This window comes from Colias philodice, chromosome 15 (genome assembly GCF_061535455.1).
Source record: "Colias philodice isolate Cphi_HAF_F1 chromosome 15, ilColPhil1 Martin Lab GWU primary, whole genome shotgun sequence".
Taxonomy (NCBI): Eukaryota; Metazoa; Arthropoda; class Insecta; order Lepidoptera; family Pieridae; genus Colias; species Colias philodice.
In genome coordinates, this window is record NC_143100.1 from 5,522,247 (window position 1) to 5,541,069 (window position 18,823).

General features: G+C 34.6%; 3 protein-coding genes across 4 annotated transcripts; 2 read left to right on the forward strand and 1 right to left on the reverse strand.

Moving 5' to 3' along the window:
* The first annotated feature begins 1,544 nt into the window (after positions 1-1,544).
* MED7 (mediator complex subunit 7) lies at positions 1,545-3,101 on the forward strand. Of its 2 annotated transcripts, none has more exons than XM_089704505.1 (4): positions 1,545-1,744; positions 1,831-2,031; positions 2,126-2,394; positions 2,668-3,101. In XM_089704505.1, the coding sequence occupies exons 2-4, from the start codon at positions 1,843-1,845 to the stop codon at positions 2,870-2,872; spliced, it is 663 nt and encodes a 220-aa protein (XP_089560631.1). In that variant the 5' UTR covers positions 1,545-1,744; positions 1,831-1,842; the 3' UTR covers positions 2,873-3,101. The 2 variants fall into 2 exon arrangements, with proteins under 2 accessions (XP_089560631.1, XP_089560632.1); XM_089704506.1 differs by having other exon boundaries at positions 1,545-1,707.
* A 167-nt stretch (positions 3,102-3,268) lies between these two features.
* Positions 3,269-8,774, reverse strand: cass (apoptosis inhibitor cassowary). Its single transcript, XM_089704504.1, has 8 exons — positions 8,594-8,774; positions 8,341-8,502; positions 6,102-6,446; positions 5,748-5,945; positions 5,261-5,455; positions 4,679-4,957; positions 4,378-4,545; positions 3,269-4,184 (listed from the first exon to the last, which is right to left on the reverse strand). Exons 1-8 carry the CDS (start codon positions 8,666-8,668, stop codon positions 3,903-3,905), a joined length of 1,704 nt encoding a protein of 567 aa, XP_089560630.1. The 5' UTR covers positions 8,669-8,774; the 3' UTR covers positions 3,269-3,902.
* A 3,495-nt stretch (positions 8,775-12,269) lies between these two features.
* Positions 12,270-17,347, forward strand: LOC149482221 (uncharacterized). The gene is made up of 3 exons (XM_089704102.1): positions 12,270-12,471; positions 12,539-13,833; positions 17,117-17,347. Exons 1-3 carry the CDS (start codon positions 12,270-12,272, stop codon positions 17,129-17,131), a joined length of 1,512 nt encoding a protein of 503 aa, XP_089560228.1. The 3' UTR covers positions 17,132-17,347.
* Positions 17,348-18,823: the final 1,476 nt, after the last annotated feature.

Sequence of the window (18,823 nt, forward strand, 5' to 3'; positions counted from 1 at the left end):
CTTATATCTAATACACTGGAGATTTCAGTATGAACATTAACTTGTAACAAGAAAATATGACCTTGAATGACGCCTGTATGTTTTTTTATCCCTTTCACACCTAACTAACTAACCTAGGTGTGAAAGGGATAAAAAAACATACAGGCGTCATTCAACGTCATATTTTCTTGTTACAAGTTAATGTTCATACTGAAATCTCCAGTGTATTAGTTATTATGCTTCTTGGTTCATACCTTAGAGTATATATACTATCTATAGAGTGCGAACAACCAAGTGGGAACAGTAGGCACAGGTGGGAACAACACGACGTTCCCGCCGCGAGCGCTCGCAGTCGTGGTTGAGTGCTCACGAAGTGCGTTGCTCTGGATTTTTTTTCATATTTACGAATAAACATGGTGAAATGTGCAGTTCTATCTTGCAAAAACGATACTAGAAAATACACAAAATTGGAATCCACTATCACATTTCATCAGTAAGTCGATTGCTATACTTATTTTTATGAAAATAAATCTAGCATCGCGGGGGTGAAGGGGAGGTGGGAGGCGGACACGCGCAGGCTCGCTTGCGCGCCTCACTGCCGCCACGTGATCGTAGTGATGTGACCTGATCAACGCTGTACTCGATATAAAGTTTACTAGAAGAACTATATTTTAACAAATTATTTATTTAACTTTAAAATTAAAACTCTTTTAAAAATGTATTGTAAATAAATTTGTGGTGTGTTTTGTATGATACACTTTCTCATATTATGAATGCGAATGTATTATAGTGTAAATGTAAAGTATGTAATGTTACGATATATTTTCTGAACCGCTAAATTGACTTTGAAGATTTTGATAGAAGAATGGATAAAATTAATTATTTCAAACATTTAATTTTTTATTTTCTTTTATAAAATTTAATCTTTTATAAAATTTAATTTCAATAATTTAAAACATTATTTTTATTGTTTGATTTATTATTAAAGAAATAGCACTAAACCCGATCTTTTATTTTATTAACTTTATTATTTAAAAAGTACTCACGTTTTTCTGATATTCCAATTAAACATATTTTTTTAAAGTACTTATAATTAATACAAGAAATTTTCAAATGGAATAAACAGACTTTATTCAGTTGGTAAACAAATTTAAAATTACATATTTATACTTTATTCATACATTTCTCCTTTTAATAACGTATTGAACATAACATTTACTTAAGATACATATTTATTTACATAACTTATCGATAGCTCAACACGCAATTGATACCCACCCATCCCTATTGGTCACACACACATCTATATAGTATCTATAGCTCATCTGCCTACGATGTGAACAAAGCAGTTTGTGCAATACACGCGCTCTATACTACTGTAATATATACTCTAAGGTTCATACTCATAACGTTCGCCGCGGGACGTCTTTCGTGGCGATAAATTATAACTACCACAGACTATATAATTACTTTGTGGCTTGTGCCCACAGAACAGTAAGTGTTCTGTGAAGGTTCTGTGCTTGTGCCCTTTGTGGTCTTGACAGTTGACAGTATATTACTTGCTCTGTGCTTGGCGCCTGACGGCGACGGTTCAACTTTCGTGTACCTATTTTAGAGAAATTGGATTTTGGAAAATAAATAGGCAAAAAGATTACCTGAATATCAAATTGTGCCGTATGACTATTTTAAATTTACGTTTTAACTTAATAGTTGCATAATTGTTAATAGGTATCATAAATCATTGTATTTAAAAAGCCATACAGAAGTAAGTAATCGTTTAGTTTAATAAAAACATAATGAGAGACAGTAATTAGTTTGAAGGACATGATTTAATTTCAAATTAAATTACAGGAATCTTCAATCATGTCTTCGGAAACTGCACAAGTCAGTTCTTTGCCACTGCCACCTATGCAGTATATTAACTTTTATACAGATGACAATGTACGAAGAAACAGAGCCCCACTACCTCCGCGCCCTATTCATGATTCCTATTCAATGTTTGGAAACACTTTTAACGCTGATGACACGATAATAAGATCCCTTGAAAGTCAGGTACATGTGTCGCTTATACTTATAATGATTTTGTTTTTCATTACGTTAGAATATAACTAAACAAACTTATATCCATGTTTCTTTTTATTTACAGGGGTTTCGAAGACTTTATCCTTTACACTTTGAAAGAAGAAGGGAACTGAAGAAATTGAATCATTCTCTACTTGTTAATTTTCTTGATCTCTTAGACCTCCTAGTGCATTGCCCAGATTCACCCAAAAGGGCGGAAAAAGTTGAAGACTTAAGCCTTTTGTTTATACACATACATCATTTACTAAATGAATTTAGACCACACCAAGCAAGAGAAACTTTGAGAGTAATGATGGAGTTGCAGAAACGTCAAAGAGTTGAAACTGCAATGAGGTAATGAACTATAAAGTATATTTTTATCAGTTCATTCACTTTCTGCTTGTGGTTGTGCTTTCATACGCATATTTTTATTCTTTACAGATATTTCCTTCCTCCTTTTCACTTAAATAATTTCTTGACAAAAATGTGTTCTCCCAAGGTTGTCTATCTGTTCATAAATTCGTGGTTTAGGTGATATCATAACTCATCCTTCCAACAAATCGATTGTAGGAACATAATTCCCAAGTATCTGACAACATTAATTAACTAAATTATTTTTCATTTCAGATTTCAGAAACACTTGGATAAAGTGCAGGATATTTTGCAGAATGCGCTTCAAAGTTTACCTGATCAGAATGAAATGGAGTCCAACTTTAAAGTTCCCACAGAAATATTAGAACAAATAGAAAGCATTCAAAGTGACAGTTCTAACCCAGACCCCTGTTACGAACTTGATTATATCATGTGTAATGTTGTTGATAATATGCGATGAGTAATTGCATACATAGTAAGCTTTTAATTTATAAATACTTGTAACTCTATTTTTGAGTTGCTTCGAGATAAGATCTTTGTATTATTTTTATGATAATGATGATCCTATTTCACTTGGTCATGCAATCACATGTGAATGGCTTGACCTATTTCAATATTTATTTTGATGTGTTAGTTATTCTCGCAGAAGGATCTTATAAAAGAAAAACTAAAAATTTGCCCCAAATATTGGAAAATGCGAAAATATCAGCCTTATAAACTTCATGGGTTTGACAATTATTTGCTTGAAGAAAAGAAAACATCAGTCAGCTAGTTTTTTAATTAGGTTTTTTAATTTAGGTTTATTGCTTCTAACACCATTGAATAAGTAAGGATGTTAAGACATGAAATAAAAACATTTTGTAATTGATAAATTTTATTTATTGAATTTAAGACTTAATAAATCCATACAGTAGGAGTTTCTTAAAAAAAAAGAAACTCGAGTATATCTGAAACAAGAAGTGTGGAAAATCAGCTTCCATGACTGGTATGGACCCCTAAATAACTCATATAATATTCTCAATACTTACACACCTGCATGATAGAATCTTGGAAATTCCTCAGCAATTTTCATATTAAAAAAATCATTAAAATCTACTACTTACAAATTTTTGTAGGTATCTACTGCAGCTACCAGTTGTGTTGTATCTGCTGTATATGCTATAATAATATAAATTATCTTTCTATTACTTACCATAATGCCATTTAAATGTTGCACAAACGCACCATACTTTTCCTCTGTGAATACTGGAAAACTAATTTGAAGCAGTTCTGCATACAATGAACCTATGTACAAATAAACGAAAAGAAACCCTCGTAACTCCCGCTGCAATGTCTGCTTGCTATTCGAGTAATTATATCTGTAATTACTCAGACGTTTGCAACTTATTGTTGCTCATGTTAGTTTGAACCAAATAAATGTCAGCTTGTAAGTCAAAAAGAACAGTCAGTCATCCCTAATCAAATACTTTGTTGTTTTATGAGTCAGTCAGTCAGTAATTACTGCGCCGTCTGTAGGGGGCGCCATTGTTACGAAAGTCCCGTCTGCCATAGTTTCCCCTCCCCCTACCAGAGCTACCCCCCATAAAGCGACCACTGTTATTCAATCTTGAACTATATTTCCCAGATGGTGGTGTGTACATTTTTAAGTTTCTGTCACCACTCCTTGAGCGTTTTTCGGGTGATTCTTTTTTCTCGCCATTGTCAAAAGTGATGGGACGGTGTCTTTTCTGGGCGCCAGATTCTTTGTCGTCTGTATGGGATACAATTTTTTCCTGCAAATAAATTGTAATAAATAGAGAAAGGCAGTTTAATTGATAAGTTAGTCATTTTTATATCACTATTAAGAATTTTTTAATAACCAACAATGCAAAATTAGCAAACAACTGATTATGCAATTCACGATATTTGTCATTGTAAAAGTCATATAATTTTGCGATTGTAAATAATTACGATGAAAATAAATACCTCTTTTTCCTCTTTCTTTGTAGTCTGGAATGAGAGCTGTATTTTGCTTTTAAAGCTTGGTGGTGTTCGGAAAATGTCGCGGATTAACGTATTTATATTTGAAGTTGTCTTCAATGCTGCCACTCTCAATTTATTTTCATCTGAATTGGCGTCTTCCCCCTTTTTACCCTAAAATAAAACATAAAGAAATAAGAAAACCATTCAAAGTGCTACATTCAAGCAGGCAATATTGCTTTTATTTATTTTTAATACCAGAAACACAAACAGATTCTAAGATATTAATTATTATAAGCATAATCACCTGTGTTACTTCTTTCAACTTCTTTATGTAGCCTTGTGTTAAACGAGCTGTGTACTGAAGTCGCAAACGTAATGTTTTCAACCTTGCAGCGTCAGCACTGAGAGCCTCCGGTGATTTGCGACAGAGCGAATGCAGAGCAAAGAGTGCACATTCCACATGAGAAAATTGAAGGGACGGTGCTGTTGTTGTTTTAGTCTCGTCCGTTTTTTCTTCATTGTCTGCAGTCTTCTCTGTAGTTTCTTCCTCGTTAACTACTAACGGAGCTTCTGGTAGATAATTCTATAAAAATAATAATTTATTAATGTTTGCCTATAATATTGATTATTCAGTATCATTATGTTGATCTTTCAATTTGTTTGTATGCTTTCATTTACTATTATTATTATATATTATTTATTATTCATAATTTATTATTAAGTAATTTAGTAATGATGTTTCTCAAAAAGTGATTAACTAAAGGCACCAATCCTTATTTATATTTAACGAAGGAATTTTCATACAAAATAATTAAATGTTTTGTAGATGTTTTATAATGTTAGTATAAAGAGTAGTATAATCTCTGGATAAGTACATATTACTTACCAATAGAACATCATACACAATGTTGATCTTCTTATCTATATTTTCAATGTCACCACAATGTTCTGTGATTTCAGCAAATGTTTTCAAGAGTTCAAGTTTTTGGTCTGTCCCCCCTCCTGTTGTTGCAATTTCATCCCATTTTGACAAAACATGATCACAGAAAATGTTCACAAATTGTGTAGAATCAACTTGAGGCTGGTGGAAAAAGAAAAATAAATAGCATATTTAATAATTGTCTCAAAAATTATTGATTGTTCTATTTTTTCTGTATGTATGCTTAGACAGAGTTCAACAAAAAATCCTAATGTATTTCAAATACCTTATTGATTATATAATATAATTTAAAATTGATAGACTTCAGGAGTCATTACAGTTGTATTGGCTATTGACTAATAAATAAATAATTAGGCCAAATAAAAATGTATAGGATAGTTACTTTGTAGTTTTTTTCTTTCAATGTAACACATATTTGACAATATATACTTACAGTAAATAAAGGTAATGCATGTTGAGAACATTGAATAAGTCTGTCTACATATTCAGGGTCTTCAGGATGCCAGTCATCGGGGCTAAATGCCAATGCGGCAATAATTTGTGTCAATTCTTTTTTACCAGCTGGAGTTTTACCGAGCTTGGACCATGTTAGTAAATCCATTATGTGTTCAAATTCTTCAGCAACAACATCCTGATAATAGGGAAAAGTTAACATTAATAATATAAAATCAAAGAATACACTATCTAGCAACTACTGTTGACATTTTTGTACTATAATTTATGAATTCAAAACTGAAATAAACAACACATTTAAGTTTTTAGAAGGGTCAATATCAAATCAACTTACTTCTAAGATTTTCTTGCCCTCTGCTATGATTAAATCCTCCGCTTCTTTATTAATAACTTCTCGCCCAAGTTGTTTTACTTTGGTAGCAAGGAACTTAATGCATCTTTCTCTGACAATTTCATTTGGCACTTCACTATCAGTGCTCTGGTGTATTTGAGAAAATAAGCCAGCTAAGGCACCCCTTGGATCAATTTTCACAATAGCGAGTAAGGAATTTGTAACTACATTGATTTCAGCTGAATCTTCAGACTGTAACAGCTGCGCTAATATGTCTGCTATTCTCTGTGCATGCTCTTTATTACTTTTGCACATTATAGGCAATTCCTTGATTGCTTGTTTACGAATCTGTAAAGAGAAGTTACTATGAGCTATTATTTACTTTATAGAATATATTGAACTAGCGGTCCGCCCCGGCTTCGCCCGTGGTACATATTTCGCAATAAAAAGTAGCCTATGTCCTTTCTCGGGTATCAAAATATCTCTATACCCTCCTAAGGACCAATGGCCTCATATAAGTACATAAACACTATCACCATTACAACCCAAAGCACCAAAAAGTTTTAACTAAATTACCAACCACCGTCCTCATCCGATGACAAAATCGAAAATTCGAAATATCTTAAAAAATACCGCGCTTTTCTGCCTATGATCACTGTGTAACGCGATTGGCTGAATTGAACTATTAGGTTTGGTAGGTAAATGGGTTATCCAATCACAGAATTTTAAAATACTTTAGTTAAAGTTTTTAAAATGGCTGGTCAACGTAACAGAGGTAAGTTAAATCGTTAATTATCATATTAATCTCTCACTTGATTTTCATTTGGTATTGAAAAATAAATAGTAAAAACAGTACAGGAACGTATTTTAATTAAATTTAACGAAACAATTCATATTGTATTTTTTAAATTCACGGATAATTTTTATGTGATCATGTGAGAACATTGGTCGTTACTTACAACATTATTTTCATTTTTTTTGTACTCAGTTGAAGACATTGGTAGTCAATGACTATAAAACATTTAATTGGTTAATAATTTATTTTGTTGTTTTACAGTAATTTTGAGTATAATTGTCCTGTTTTATGATTATAATTTATTTAAACTGTCAACAGGAATTACTATTGCAATCAAAATAAACAGTTATCTTCCTTATTTTTTCAGTTATTCGTGACGATAATATCATCGATTTCCTAGCCGACTGACGGAGATTTTATTCCTAGTGATGAAGACTTAGGAGACCCACCATTTGTTTCCAAATCGATTTTTAGTTAGCTCATTGATATTTCAAGTTCCTAATATTGTACTTCCAATGTTTTTATTTCTTTTTTTAACATATGTTCAGATAGTTTAGATATTTTATTACCTAATATGTAGTAAACTTACACATTTAGAATTTAAGAAAAACTGTTTTTAATTCTTTTGTATACTTTTTAGAGGTTATTGTATGATCTCATATGTTATAACATAAGTAAATAAAAAAATCTACAAGTAAAACCTAATTTTAATAAAAAAATTTTGGATTCACTTAGGTCTGATGTGATCACATGGGAACAAAATAAATCGAGTTTTTTTTTTCAGAAATGTATTCTATAAGCTATATTTTACACAGATAAAAAATCCCACAAGTAAATTTTAACTCCAACAATAAAAAAAACAAAAAAATACCATTGGGTGGCAGGTCTGTTGTATTTTTATGTACTCAGGTGAGAACAATGGGTGGTAATGCAGAATAGGATTTTTTTAGCTTGGTCCTTAGGAGGATACCAAATTTCATGCAAATTGGTTCAGTAATTTAGTCGTGATTGAGTAACAGACAGACAGACAGAGTTACTTTTGCATTTATAATATTAGTATGGATTATTCAAACTCATAATGTTAGTATTATTGTGTAGACAGATTCACCAAAGAGTTATAAGCAATTACACCCATATTAAATTAAAGCTCACACATCCGCAATATGGTAGTGTAATATCAGACAGATAAATCATCCCGTCCGATTAGGGCCCTTCTGGCCTCCTCCACTCAAGCGACAGCCCAAGCCGAGGTTCGTGGTCCCCGTCAAGGGGGGACGCCCTTGTGCATGTCGCTACCAGGGTGAACCTTCAGTTCACCCCCGCGTCCGCGTTAAAATGTAGAAGCCCTTCTGGCTAACATTGAGAGACACCACACAAAAAAAAAAAAAAAAAAACAGATAAATCATAGATTCTATTTATTGATAATGAACCGAAATTGGTACTTACTGCCACATCATCATCTTCACACAAATCAAACTGTGCTTCAATAGCTTGGTCTGCTAAGTTAGGGAAACTATTGAAAAATTTCGCAATGAATTGAGACGCCAGCCGTTTTTCTTTATCGGATCCCTTGACGGCCGCCAATATTTCTAGATATTCCTTTTCGTGCTAAAAATGTAACAAATATTATGAATATAATGTCTAACATTGAATAAGAAGCGAGATCATAATTTATAAGTATAATCGTTTTATAGGTTACCTTGGCGATATCATCTTTGGCATCGGCGAGAACTCCATAATTTTGATAAAGTTTTTCAATATTATCCGCTGACATTTTAAAAGATTTATATTGAAATGAAAAAGTAGTCAAATAGAAACACTTATTATTTACTAAATTACCACGCTATTAGCAATATCACAAGCCACAAACAGAAATTGAAACACTAGTCAGTTATAATAGTCACTAATGCACACCATAAACAACAGAGTGTGCACACTGCACAGACTAGAGCCCGTATATATTATATTACTCTATGGACTAGAGAGATAAGACCATAAGCTATAGATACAGCACAGACTGTGTAATCATATCGATAATACAGATAATAAAGACAAGATAATAGAGTAACCAAATATGATTGTGTAAACTCATAGTTTCGTTTATATACTTTCATACTTAGAGTATAGATATCTATAGAGTGCGAACAACCAAGTGGGAACAGTAGGCACAGGTGGGAACAACACCACGTTCCCGCCGCGCGCGCTCGTAGTCGTGGTTGAGTGCTGACGAAGTGCGTTGCTCTGGATTTTTATTCATATCTAGGAATAAACATGGTGAAATGTGCAGTTATATCTTGCAAAAACGATACTAGAAAATACACAAAATTGAAATCCAGTATCACATTTCATCAGTAAGTCGATTGTATACTTATTTTTATGAAAATAAATCTAGCATCGCGGGGGTGAAGGGGAGGTGGGAGGCGGACACGCGCAGGCTCGCTCGCGCGCCTCACTGCCGCCACGTGATCGTAGTGATGTGACCTGACCAACGCTGTACTCGATATAAAGTTTACTAGAAGAACTATATTTTAACAAATTATTTATTTAACTTTAAAATTAAAACTCTTTTAAAAATGTATTATAAATAAATTTGTGGTGTGTTTTGTATGATACACTTTCTCATATTATGAATGCAAATGTATTATAGTGTAAATGTTAAGTATGTAATGTTACGATATATTTTCTGAACCACTAAATTGATTTTGAACATTTTATAGTAGAATGGATAAAATTAAATAAAAAAATTATTTATATGATTTATTATATTATCATTTTAAATTACTAATTATTTCTTATTTTTATTTAACATTTTTAAAACATTATTATTATTGTTTCATTTATTACTAGCGGTCCGCCCCGGCTTCGCCCGTGGTACATGTTTACATTTCTCTACATAAGAACCATCCTCGTACTTCAAGGAATATAATAAAAAAAGAATTAAAGAAATTGGTTCAGCCGTTCTCGAGTTATGCGCTTACCAACACATTTTGCGATTCATTTTTATATTTATTATTAAAGAAATAGCACCAAACCCGAATTTTTATTTTATTAACTTTAATATCGAACTCGTTTTTCTGATATTAATAAACATATTTTTTTAAGTACTTAAAATTAATACAAGAAATATTCAAATGGAATAAACACTTAATTCTCTTGGCAAACAAATTTAAAATGACATATTTATACTTTATTCATACATTTCTCCTTAAATAAGATATTGAACATAAAAATTACAAAAGGTACATATTTATTTACATAACTTATCGATAGCTCGGCACGCAATTGATACCTACCCATCCCTATTTGTCACACACACATCTATATATTATCTATAGCTGTGCTATAGCTCATCTGCCTACGATGCGCACTGAGGAATTTGTGCAATACACTCGCTCTATACTACTGTAATATATATTCTAAGCTTTCATACTAGTTTCAAGTTTAAAAAAAATAAAAAAAAGATTTCTTTATATCTAGGATGAATTTTAATATTATTTCATTAAATATAACTTCAGGAAGAGGAAGTTGTCACAGATTAGATACAAGACGTGCTTAGAAGACGTTGTGGCGGTACCCGGGTAAATATTTGACTTTTTTAAAAACTCAAAGAAAAAAAATTATACTCTTTGCCATTCAAGGGATTTTATCAATAATTGATAAAAATTATGTATTTGTTTTTATTAAAATTAAAACATGTTTTCAAGGGGTGCACCGTGCATGCAATGTATATTTTTTTTACAATGATTTTACGAAAATTTAGCCAAAGACTTTTAAATATACGTACGTTTAATAAAACTAGACGGTGCACTGCGGCGCGGCGTATAGTGGGCGCATAAAACCGGTCCGATTGAGACTGTTCCCGTTTAGAAATTGTCTCTTTCTAATGAGGTGACCAAGGCCAAACAAAATAAGGGACAAATGGTGAAAATTCAAGCGATAGTTTGTGCATGATGGCTAAAACACAGGTTAATTTTACTCATAATATGTTTAATGTTATAAAATAAAGTTTGAAGTGTATTTTAATGCTATTATTACCACTTGATTACCACTGAAGGTTGTTCTATACAAAAGTTAGAATGGTGGGCAAAATTACGCAATAATGTAGCGATCTATATTTGACAACATTGCCCTCCATCAAAAAAGCTTAGGGTTGGCACATTTCATATTATCTACCATATAATTTGATACTTCATAATATTACTTCTAATCGGTTAATTTCAGAAACATAATCTTAATTTGGTATCCCGGAAGGAATCATGGTAAATAATGTTAAATCGCTGAATTTTGAGCATAACTTAAATGTAAAAATATGTTTATTTTTATTAAATAGTCACTGAACACTACCTACTAGTACAACTATTTGGCTTTTTTATCTTTTTATTGCCTACAACATAATCCTTCTACGAAATATTTGCAGTAAAAGAAATCGACTCATGCTCACTTTACTGAGATGTAGGTACCAACCCTAGGCTTTTTGGAAAAGCGAAATGCGATTGTATGAAAATTGAAAAGAGTAGGTACCTACCTGGGTAACTTTGCCCAGCCACCTTTGAAATGGACTTTAATAATCTGGCTAGAGTCATAGGTATTTAGGTACGTCAAACATCGACGTGGGCAATGATGGTAAAAAGTGCAGATAACTTTGCCCGCCCTCAAAATCAGACAAATACCTAATGAATAAAATGTTGAAGAATAATGAAATTTGCTACAATTTGCACACGATCTAAGAAAAACATATTATGCTTACAGAAAATAGGTAGATACCTATGGTAGATAGTAGATACCTACTAACGTCTCTAGGTACCTACCTAGATATAGAAAATTTTGCGAAAATTGAAATTATTCAAAAAAGTGGGCAATGTTGGCATATATTTCACGGTAGGTAAATATTTTATTTTGCAGAAAAGAGAGCTGTTGCTCGATTGACTAACATTTCATTTAGGATTTATCGACGAACATATTTTCATTTCACTAAAATTTCATTTCATTTCATAGAGTGCCGTTTTCTACATAGGTTTGATAATATGTACTTACCTACCTAGGTGTATGTACATATATCGTAAATGTAACGGACAGTAATATGTGTTCTGTGGTAACGGACGTGACGTCGCCTGTCACCGCCGTCAAGCCAAGCCGCCATGTTGACATCCCCTCCTGCCAGCCGCCATGCCACCGCCATGCCTACCAGCCAGCCACGCGGAGGGGATAAGCCTATATATTAGCTGGCCATTGTTAAACGTGGATCATTCTTGTTAGAACTTTCAAAATAAAGAAGTGTGTCGTTACGCTGCAATTTTATTTTCACCATTGCTTCACAAATCAGAAGTGGGATGAAACGACGTCGACCACAAGTTTGTCGACCTCCTGACGAATCAATGTCGGAGGAAGATGAGGGTACTTCTTCACCGCCTGCACGGAAGTTGCTCAAGAATCTGCTGGAAAAAGAAGTAGTAAAGGCTCTACGCAACCTGGAAGATGACCCCCAAGCTCCAAATAAGTCAAAAGTCCATCGTGCTGCATCTTTAATCCCGGAATTTGACCCTGATAGTGAGGAATGCACGGTACAAGCATGGATTCGTAAAATTGACCAAATTGGGGAAATAAATGGATGGGACGATACAACTAAATCCTTATTACCTACAAGATAAGCTGCGAGGTCAAGCAAATAAGTGGTATAATCGTCTAGAGAACTACGATTACACGTGGGAACAATGGAAGGATATGCTATTGCGAGCATTTCCTCGATATCGCGATTATGGAAACATGCTTGAAGAATTACTACAAAGGAAAAAGCAACCTACAGAGACGATGACAAAATACTATCAAGATAAAATCGCCATGTGCTTCCGGTGCAAGTTATCCGATAGCGCCAGCGTTTCCTGTATCATTCGTGGTCTGCCACTATCGCTACAAGCTAACGCTCGAGCCTTCCAATGCCACACGCCAGGAGAGCTTTACGAAGGATTTTTATGTGCACTTGACGACTACCGTACTTTACCTATCGACACAAGGTTTCATAAAAATTTGGTGAGTAGGCCATCTCACCTGGATAAAAAGTCAATGCCACCCAATGTCGAAACAGACCCGTGTCCGAGATGCAAGAAAACTGGTCATTTACTGCGTGATTGCTCCCTACCTGACACACGTACATGTTATAAATGTGGAAACAAGGGACACATTGCTTCACGTTGTTCTACAATTGCCACGGAAAATAGAAGATCTATCTCAACCGACAACATAAAAGAAGTAAATGTACTACGCCCTTATAATGAAATATACAAAAAGGTCGTTAAAGTCGATGGCATCCACGTGAAAGCATACATTGATACCGGCAGTCAAGTTAACGTTTTAAACGAACAAGTATCGAACGCATTGTCATTGGATGTCAAACCGACGAGTGTCATTTTAAAAGGATTCTCCGGTGGACTCTCAACGAGTCGTGGAGAAGTCGAATTTCAATTAGAAATTGACGGTATAACCATGAAATGCCACGCCTACTTGTCTAGCATCAAAATGGCCGATGTTAATCTTTTAATCGGTCAGCCTGTCATCAACAGCGAAGGTATGACATTGACAGTTAGCAAAGGCATAATCAAATTTAATCGTACTCAAGATCCCAATCCCATTTGCGATATTGAGGCTATCGAAGACCATGATCGCTTTAAAGTCGTCACAGTCAACGAAGAGAGACTTCCACCTGGCTCTTCCATCATTCAAGTGCGGGTTCTCGGAAATAAGGTCGGCAACGGTGTGGTTACACCGCCTCGGCATCATGAGCTGCAGGGAGTGGCCTACTCTCTTCCATCCACCCTGCTCACTGGTGAAGACGGGTACATCAAAGTCATCAACATGGGCTGCGAGGTTATCGTGTGGCCGCCGGGAGAGGTCCTAACCAGGGCTGAAAGCTGCCAGGAGTCTCCACTACAGCCAAATAGCCAGGTACCTTACCCTTGCTTGCCATAGATTTGCCAATTATAATGCTAATAATAAAGCTCACTAGTAATCAGCCTATTTACCGCCAGCCTTATCGATTATCGCATAGCGAACAAGCAGTAGTTCAGCCTAAAGTGATTTATTAGATGCCGAGATTATCAAAGAGTCTGAATCTAGTTATGCATCTCCGGTCATTTTAGTCAAAAAGAAAAACGGTGACAGTAGGATGTGTGTTGATTACCGTGCCTTAAATGCTATTACCGTAAAAGATAGATTTCCATTGCCAAACATAGACGATCAGGTTTCGAAATTAGCGGGCCACAATTAATATTTTACGAGTTTAGATATGGTTCAAGGCCATCATCAATAATTACGTGTTGTATACGTAGTATATTATTATTAGTCTGTGGTGTTAGTAATGAAGATACACACAAAACTGCATTCATAACACCTCAGGGTCATTTCGAGTACACTCGTATTCCATTCGGTTTAGCGAACGCGCCATCCGTTTTTATGCGGTTGATAAATAAAATAGTTGAATCTGTAGGTAGAACTAAAAATAATAATGTTAAAAACAAACATGGTAAACGTGAAATTTTGGCATTTCTGGACGATTTACTCTTACCCTCGAATGACGTTATGTCAGGCGATATTTTGCAAGCGGTACTTGTCAAACTTGAAGTAGACAATTGAAAATTAAACATGAGTAAGGGCGTATTCAGAAAGAAAGCTTGAAACTTATAAGCGCTTATCGGCGCTTGTCATGTTCATATATTTTCCTGTCAGTGCTGGTAACCCACGCAGGAAAATATATGAACATGACAAGCGCCGATAAGCGCTTATAAGTTTCAAGCTTTCTTTCTGAATACGCCCTAAGTGTTCGTTCTTGCAAAATGAAATAACGTATTTAGGTCATAAAATATCGGCTAAGGGTATTCAACCGGGCGATTCAAAGTTATTAGCGGTGTCTCGTTTTCCAACACCGACCAATGTTCATAGTGTGCGTCAATTTATCGAGTTGTGTAGTTATTTTCGTAAGTTTATTTACAATTTTGCTATCATTGCCCGCCCTTTAACCGATTTAACTAAAAAGAAAGCTTCGTGGATATGGAGTAGTGATCAAAACAATAGTTTCGAACAATTAAAAAAGTGTTTGTGTTCCGAGCCTGTGTTAGCTTTGTACGATCCTGTGCTTTGTGTGTAAATTAGGAATAGCAGATTGATGGTACGTTGCGACCCGTTTTATATTTTAGTAGGGTGACAAGTAAAGAGGAAAGCATGTATCATAGTTATGAACTTGAAACTCTTGCCGTTGTAGAATCCTTGCGTCATTTTCGCGTATATATAGTAGGAAAAAAGGGTTAAGATTGTTACTGATTGTACAGCAGTCCGCGCTACGCTTACAAAACGTGACATTATACCACGTATCGCAAGGTGGTGGCTTTCTATACAAGATAACGATATAAGCGTAGAGTATAGGCCGGGGGAACGAATGAAACATGTAGATGCGTTAAGTAGACATCCAGTAGACACCAGTGGCGTGCCTAGGGTGTAAGGACTGGGCAAGCCCAAAGTTTTCAAAGTTTTTGCTGGGTACCCTTTTCTTGAATTAGAAACCTTCCTAAGGTACCTATACTGTGTAATTACCGAATCAAATCTTCTAAATTTTCACGCGCGCCCGCTAACAGTTGAGTCAAACGTTTATCATTAAAATCGATAAATTATAATTATTAAACTGTATGACATTATATTATTAATAAAATTGAACAGATCATTTATATTCTAATAATTCAAAACGGCGATCTTCTGAAGGAAAGATTTTATAACATCGGAATCGGAATCGGAAGAAAGTAGGTGATTGTTTTAGAATTCAATTACCTAACAACTTTCAATTATTGATAATTCAATAAGGCGTTCTTGGCCTTGTGTATTTCTTAAATACGTACCTATGAATTCGATTTAACGATGAGAAAGCACGCTCCGTGGAAGAACTACCTTATACCTACTAGCAGAAATCATAACTACCAAGTACCAAATGTGCAAGTTTCATCAGCTGGGGCTTCTAAGCAATTCTTATTCATGAAATCGATTAATTCGTAAACATATTTTAATTAAAATTTCGTTTATGTGACTTAGTTACTAGCTGTTTGGGTAATGCACAAATCGGGAGTTGGTTTTTATGAAGAAATTAATTGATGTTTTTCAGTAAAGTTTAATGATTTTACCTTTCCCCCCCTTAGCACAAAGCAAACCATCACAATTTACAACACAATCTGCTGTCGCGACACTCATTTTATCACAAAATTCGAAAAACATAACCTAAATTACACCGATATAATCACCCGCTCAAACAAACTATACCTAATAACAATAATATTCACGACGTTCGTTCGCGCAATCGTAACTATCTTCACACTGTTAAAGCCGGGCTTTATCGTAGCTTTATTTTCCATACAGATTGCTATAGAATTCTATGGCTAGGTATGTAGCTACTTAGACGAAATTTCATACGTTAGAAGAGATGAGCGCAAAGCCCGGTAAAAGCCCACGCGTGCAAGCGAGACAACTACATGTTATAATCCATCCAATTTAGATTGTAACGTCAAAATAAAAGGTACGACCTTATTCTGATAGGAAGAAGGATGAACTTAAAAGTTTACTCGAATTCGTCATTGTTTTATGCTAGGCGTATTATATATTATATTGTAGGTGAGTTTTCATTGAATTTCGGAGCAAATTATGAACTGCTCATTGCGCGCGAATATTCAAACGTGAATTTGGTTATTTTCCTATCTCGTAGCGAATTTCTAAGGCAAGCCGGGCTTTTCGGCTTGTATGAACGTACCGCCACTGGTAGACACTATGAACGTAAATCGTCTCGAAGTAGCGGATTGGTTTTATATGGTGCAATGTCAGGATACTAAAAGCGAGCGCTAGAATGAAACGTAACTTTGATAGGAAACGAAAATCCGCTCACATATATAAGAAGGGTGATTTATTGCTAACGCGTCAAGCACCTACTTGTTCAGCATCCAAAGTTAACACTAAACTTGACTTGCATTCCGGTTCTTATGTCGTAACGAAAGTATTGGGCAATGATAGGTACCAAATTAGAAGTATATAGAGTTTTAGTGGGTTAGTAGCTGCAGATTCGTTGAGGCCCTATAAAAGTATTGTTACAGTTTCTGATAGTGCTAGCAGTTCGGATGAGCAAATGGAAACCGAAGATCTTATTGATTTATTAGAGAGCTAATTATTTTTGTTGTTCCTGTGGGAACAACTGTTTCAGGATGGCCGAGTGTAACGGACAGTAATATGTGTTCTGTGGTAACGGACGTGACGTCGCCTGTCACCGCCGTCAAGCCAAGCCGCCATGTTGACATCCCCTCCTGCCAGCCGCCATGCCACCGCCATGCCTACCAGCCAGCCACGCGGAGGGGATAAGCCTATATATTAGCTGGCCATTGTTAAACGTGGATCATTCTTGTTAGAACTTTCAAAATAAAGAAGTGTGTCGTTACGCTGCAATTTTATTTTCACCATTGCTTCACATAAATATTATGATTCACATTCAGAAATGCATAATTAAACGTTACCTAAACTTTCGAGTTCTGAGCATCTAAATATCTAAATGATTACGTAACTGTGAGGTCACAGTGTGACAGTAGGTATTATAATATTAGGTATATGTACCTACTGTGGTAAGGTACCTATCCACTCCTCCCACACATCGAAGTTGCGAAGTACAGTTGCAGGATTTATTTTGGTGTGTATAATAAGTATTAGGTATGTCATCGATAGTTCACACCAACTTCATACAATAATACCTACCTACGACAGAATAGATGACTCAATACTATACCTTGTTATGATAATACTTACCTACGCTCTAAATAATTTCGTAATTTCGTGAATAGGTCAAAAAGTATAGTTGCCCCGTTTATTCGAAGGATAGATGCCCCTAAGCGCATCTATCCCTCAATACATAGGTATAATATTATACATGTTATTGTCAGAGGTTTTCTCTATGTTAACCGATTTTACGTGTTAAATTTGCTTTTTTTTGTTATGTATACTTATATATTAATGATTTTACCTTATAGGTAGGTACTGATTGCAGCAGAACCACGCCACGAAAATACAAAAGAAAACAATGAGTGCGAGCGCAAGTAGGTATATTCTTGGACAACAGAACAACTAGAGTTAGTTATGTTAACATGACATTTGCTGGTTTATCATATAAATTTTATTAGATTTCGCGTTTATAGAGTATGTAAGGCATCTATCCCACTCTGCAGGCATCTATCCTCCTTAGTATTTTCATGGTGGGGCAACTATCCATATAGGTAGGCATCTATTCTCAAAAAAAGTGTTCTACAAAAATGTTTATAACACAATATCTATAAATGATAGGATAAAAAATACATATAGTAATTCAAAACATCAAAACAGATAATTAACCTAGCTATATATTCATACAAAGTGTTCGTATAAGATACATATTATTAAAATTACCTATGAGGCTATTTCAAAAAGTGGGGCATCTATCCTCGTTTTACCCTAGTATTATCTATAGTATCTACCTGAACAATCAGTTGGCCTTTACAATATTATGGATAAATTAGGGACCTAGGAACACCCTAGGAATTTAAAAATACAAAAAAAAAGAAAAACGGGAAATAAATACCTATCACCAGTAGGTATTCTAGAAAGTCTAACTAACTAACTAGTAACTTCTAGAAAGTCTTTCTGACACATAGGTGGTTCCTGACATTACCTATAGCGTTTAAGTAAAACTCTCAGCTTTACCTATAGGTAGTTAGGTACCTACCTAATATTAGTAGGATAGATAAATAATAGATTTTATTACCTACTTTAGTATTTTTCTTGAATCTTGAATGTCGTTTAGTAAGTACATAGATACCATCTAAGTATAGGTACCTACCTATGTAAGTTTTACTGTGGTAAAGCAGTAAATCTGCACCAATGTCTAGTT

What these genes read in the sequence shown, in the direction of transcription:
- LOC149482221 (XM_089704102.1), top strand. Translation starts at nt 12,270, where the DNA reads ATGTCGGAGGAAGATGAGGGTACTTCTTCACCGCCTGCACGGAAGTTG. An exon ending in CACGGTACAAGCATGGATTC is followed by an intron (nt 12,472 to 12,538) that starts GTAAAATTGACC and finishes ATTACCTACAAG; the next exon opens with ATAAGCTGCGAGGTCAAGCA.
- cass (XM_089704504.1), bottom strand. Translation starts at nt 8,668, where the DNA reads ATGTCAGCGGATAATATTGAAAAACTTTATCAAAATTATGGAGTTCTC. An exon ending in CCAAAGATGATATCGCCAAG is followed by an intron (nt 8,503 to 8,593) that starts GTAACCTATAAA and finishes TTACATTTTTAG; the next exon opens with CACGAAAAGGAATATCTAGA. An exon ending in TTGTGTATGATGTTCTATTG is followed by an intron (nt 4,958 to 5,260) that starts GTAAGTAATATG and finishes TTATTTTTATAG; the next exon opens with AATTATCTACCAGAAGCTCC.
- MED7 (XM_089704505.1), top strand. Translation starts at nt 1,843, where the DNA reads ATGTCTTCGGAAACTGCACAAGTCAGTTCTTTGCCACTGCCACCTATG. An exon ending in TAAGATCCCTTGAAAGTCAG is followed by an intron (nt 2,032 to 2,125) that starts GTACATGTGTCG and finishes TTTTATTTACAG; the next exon opens with GGGTTTCGAAGACTTTATCC. An exon ending in AGAGTTGAAACTGCAATGAG is followed by an intron (nt 2,395 to 2,667) that starts GTAATGAACTAT and finishes TTTTCATTTCAG; the next exon opens with ATTTCAGAAACACTTGGATA.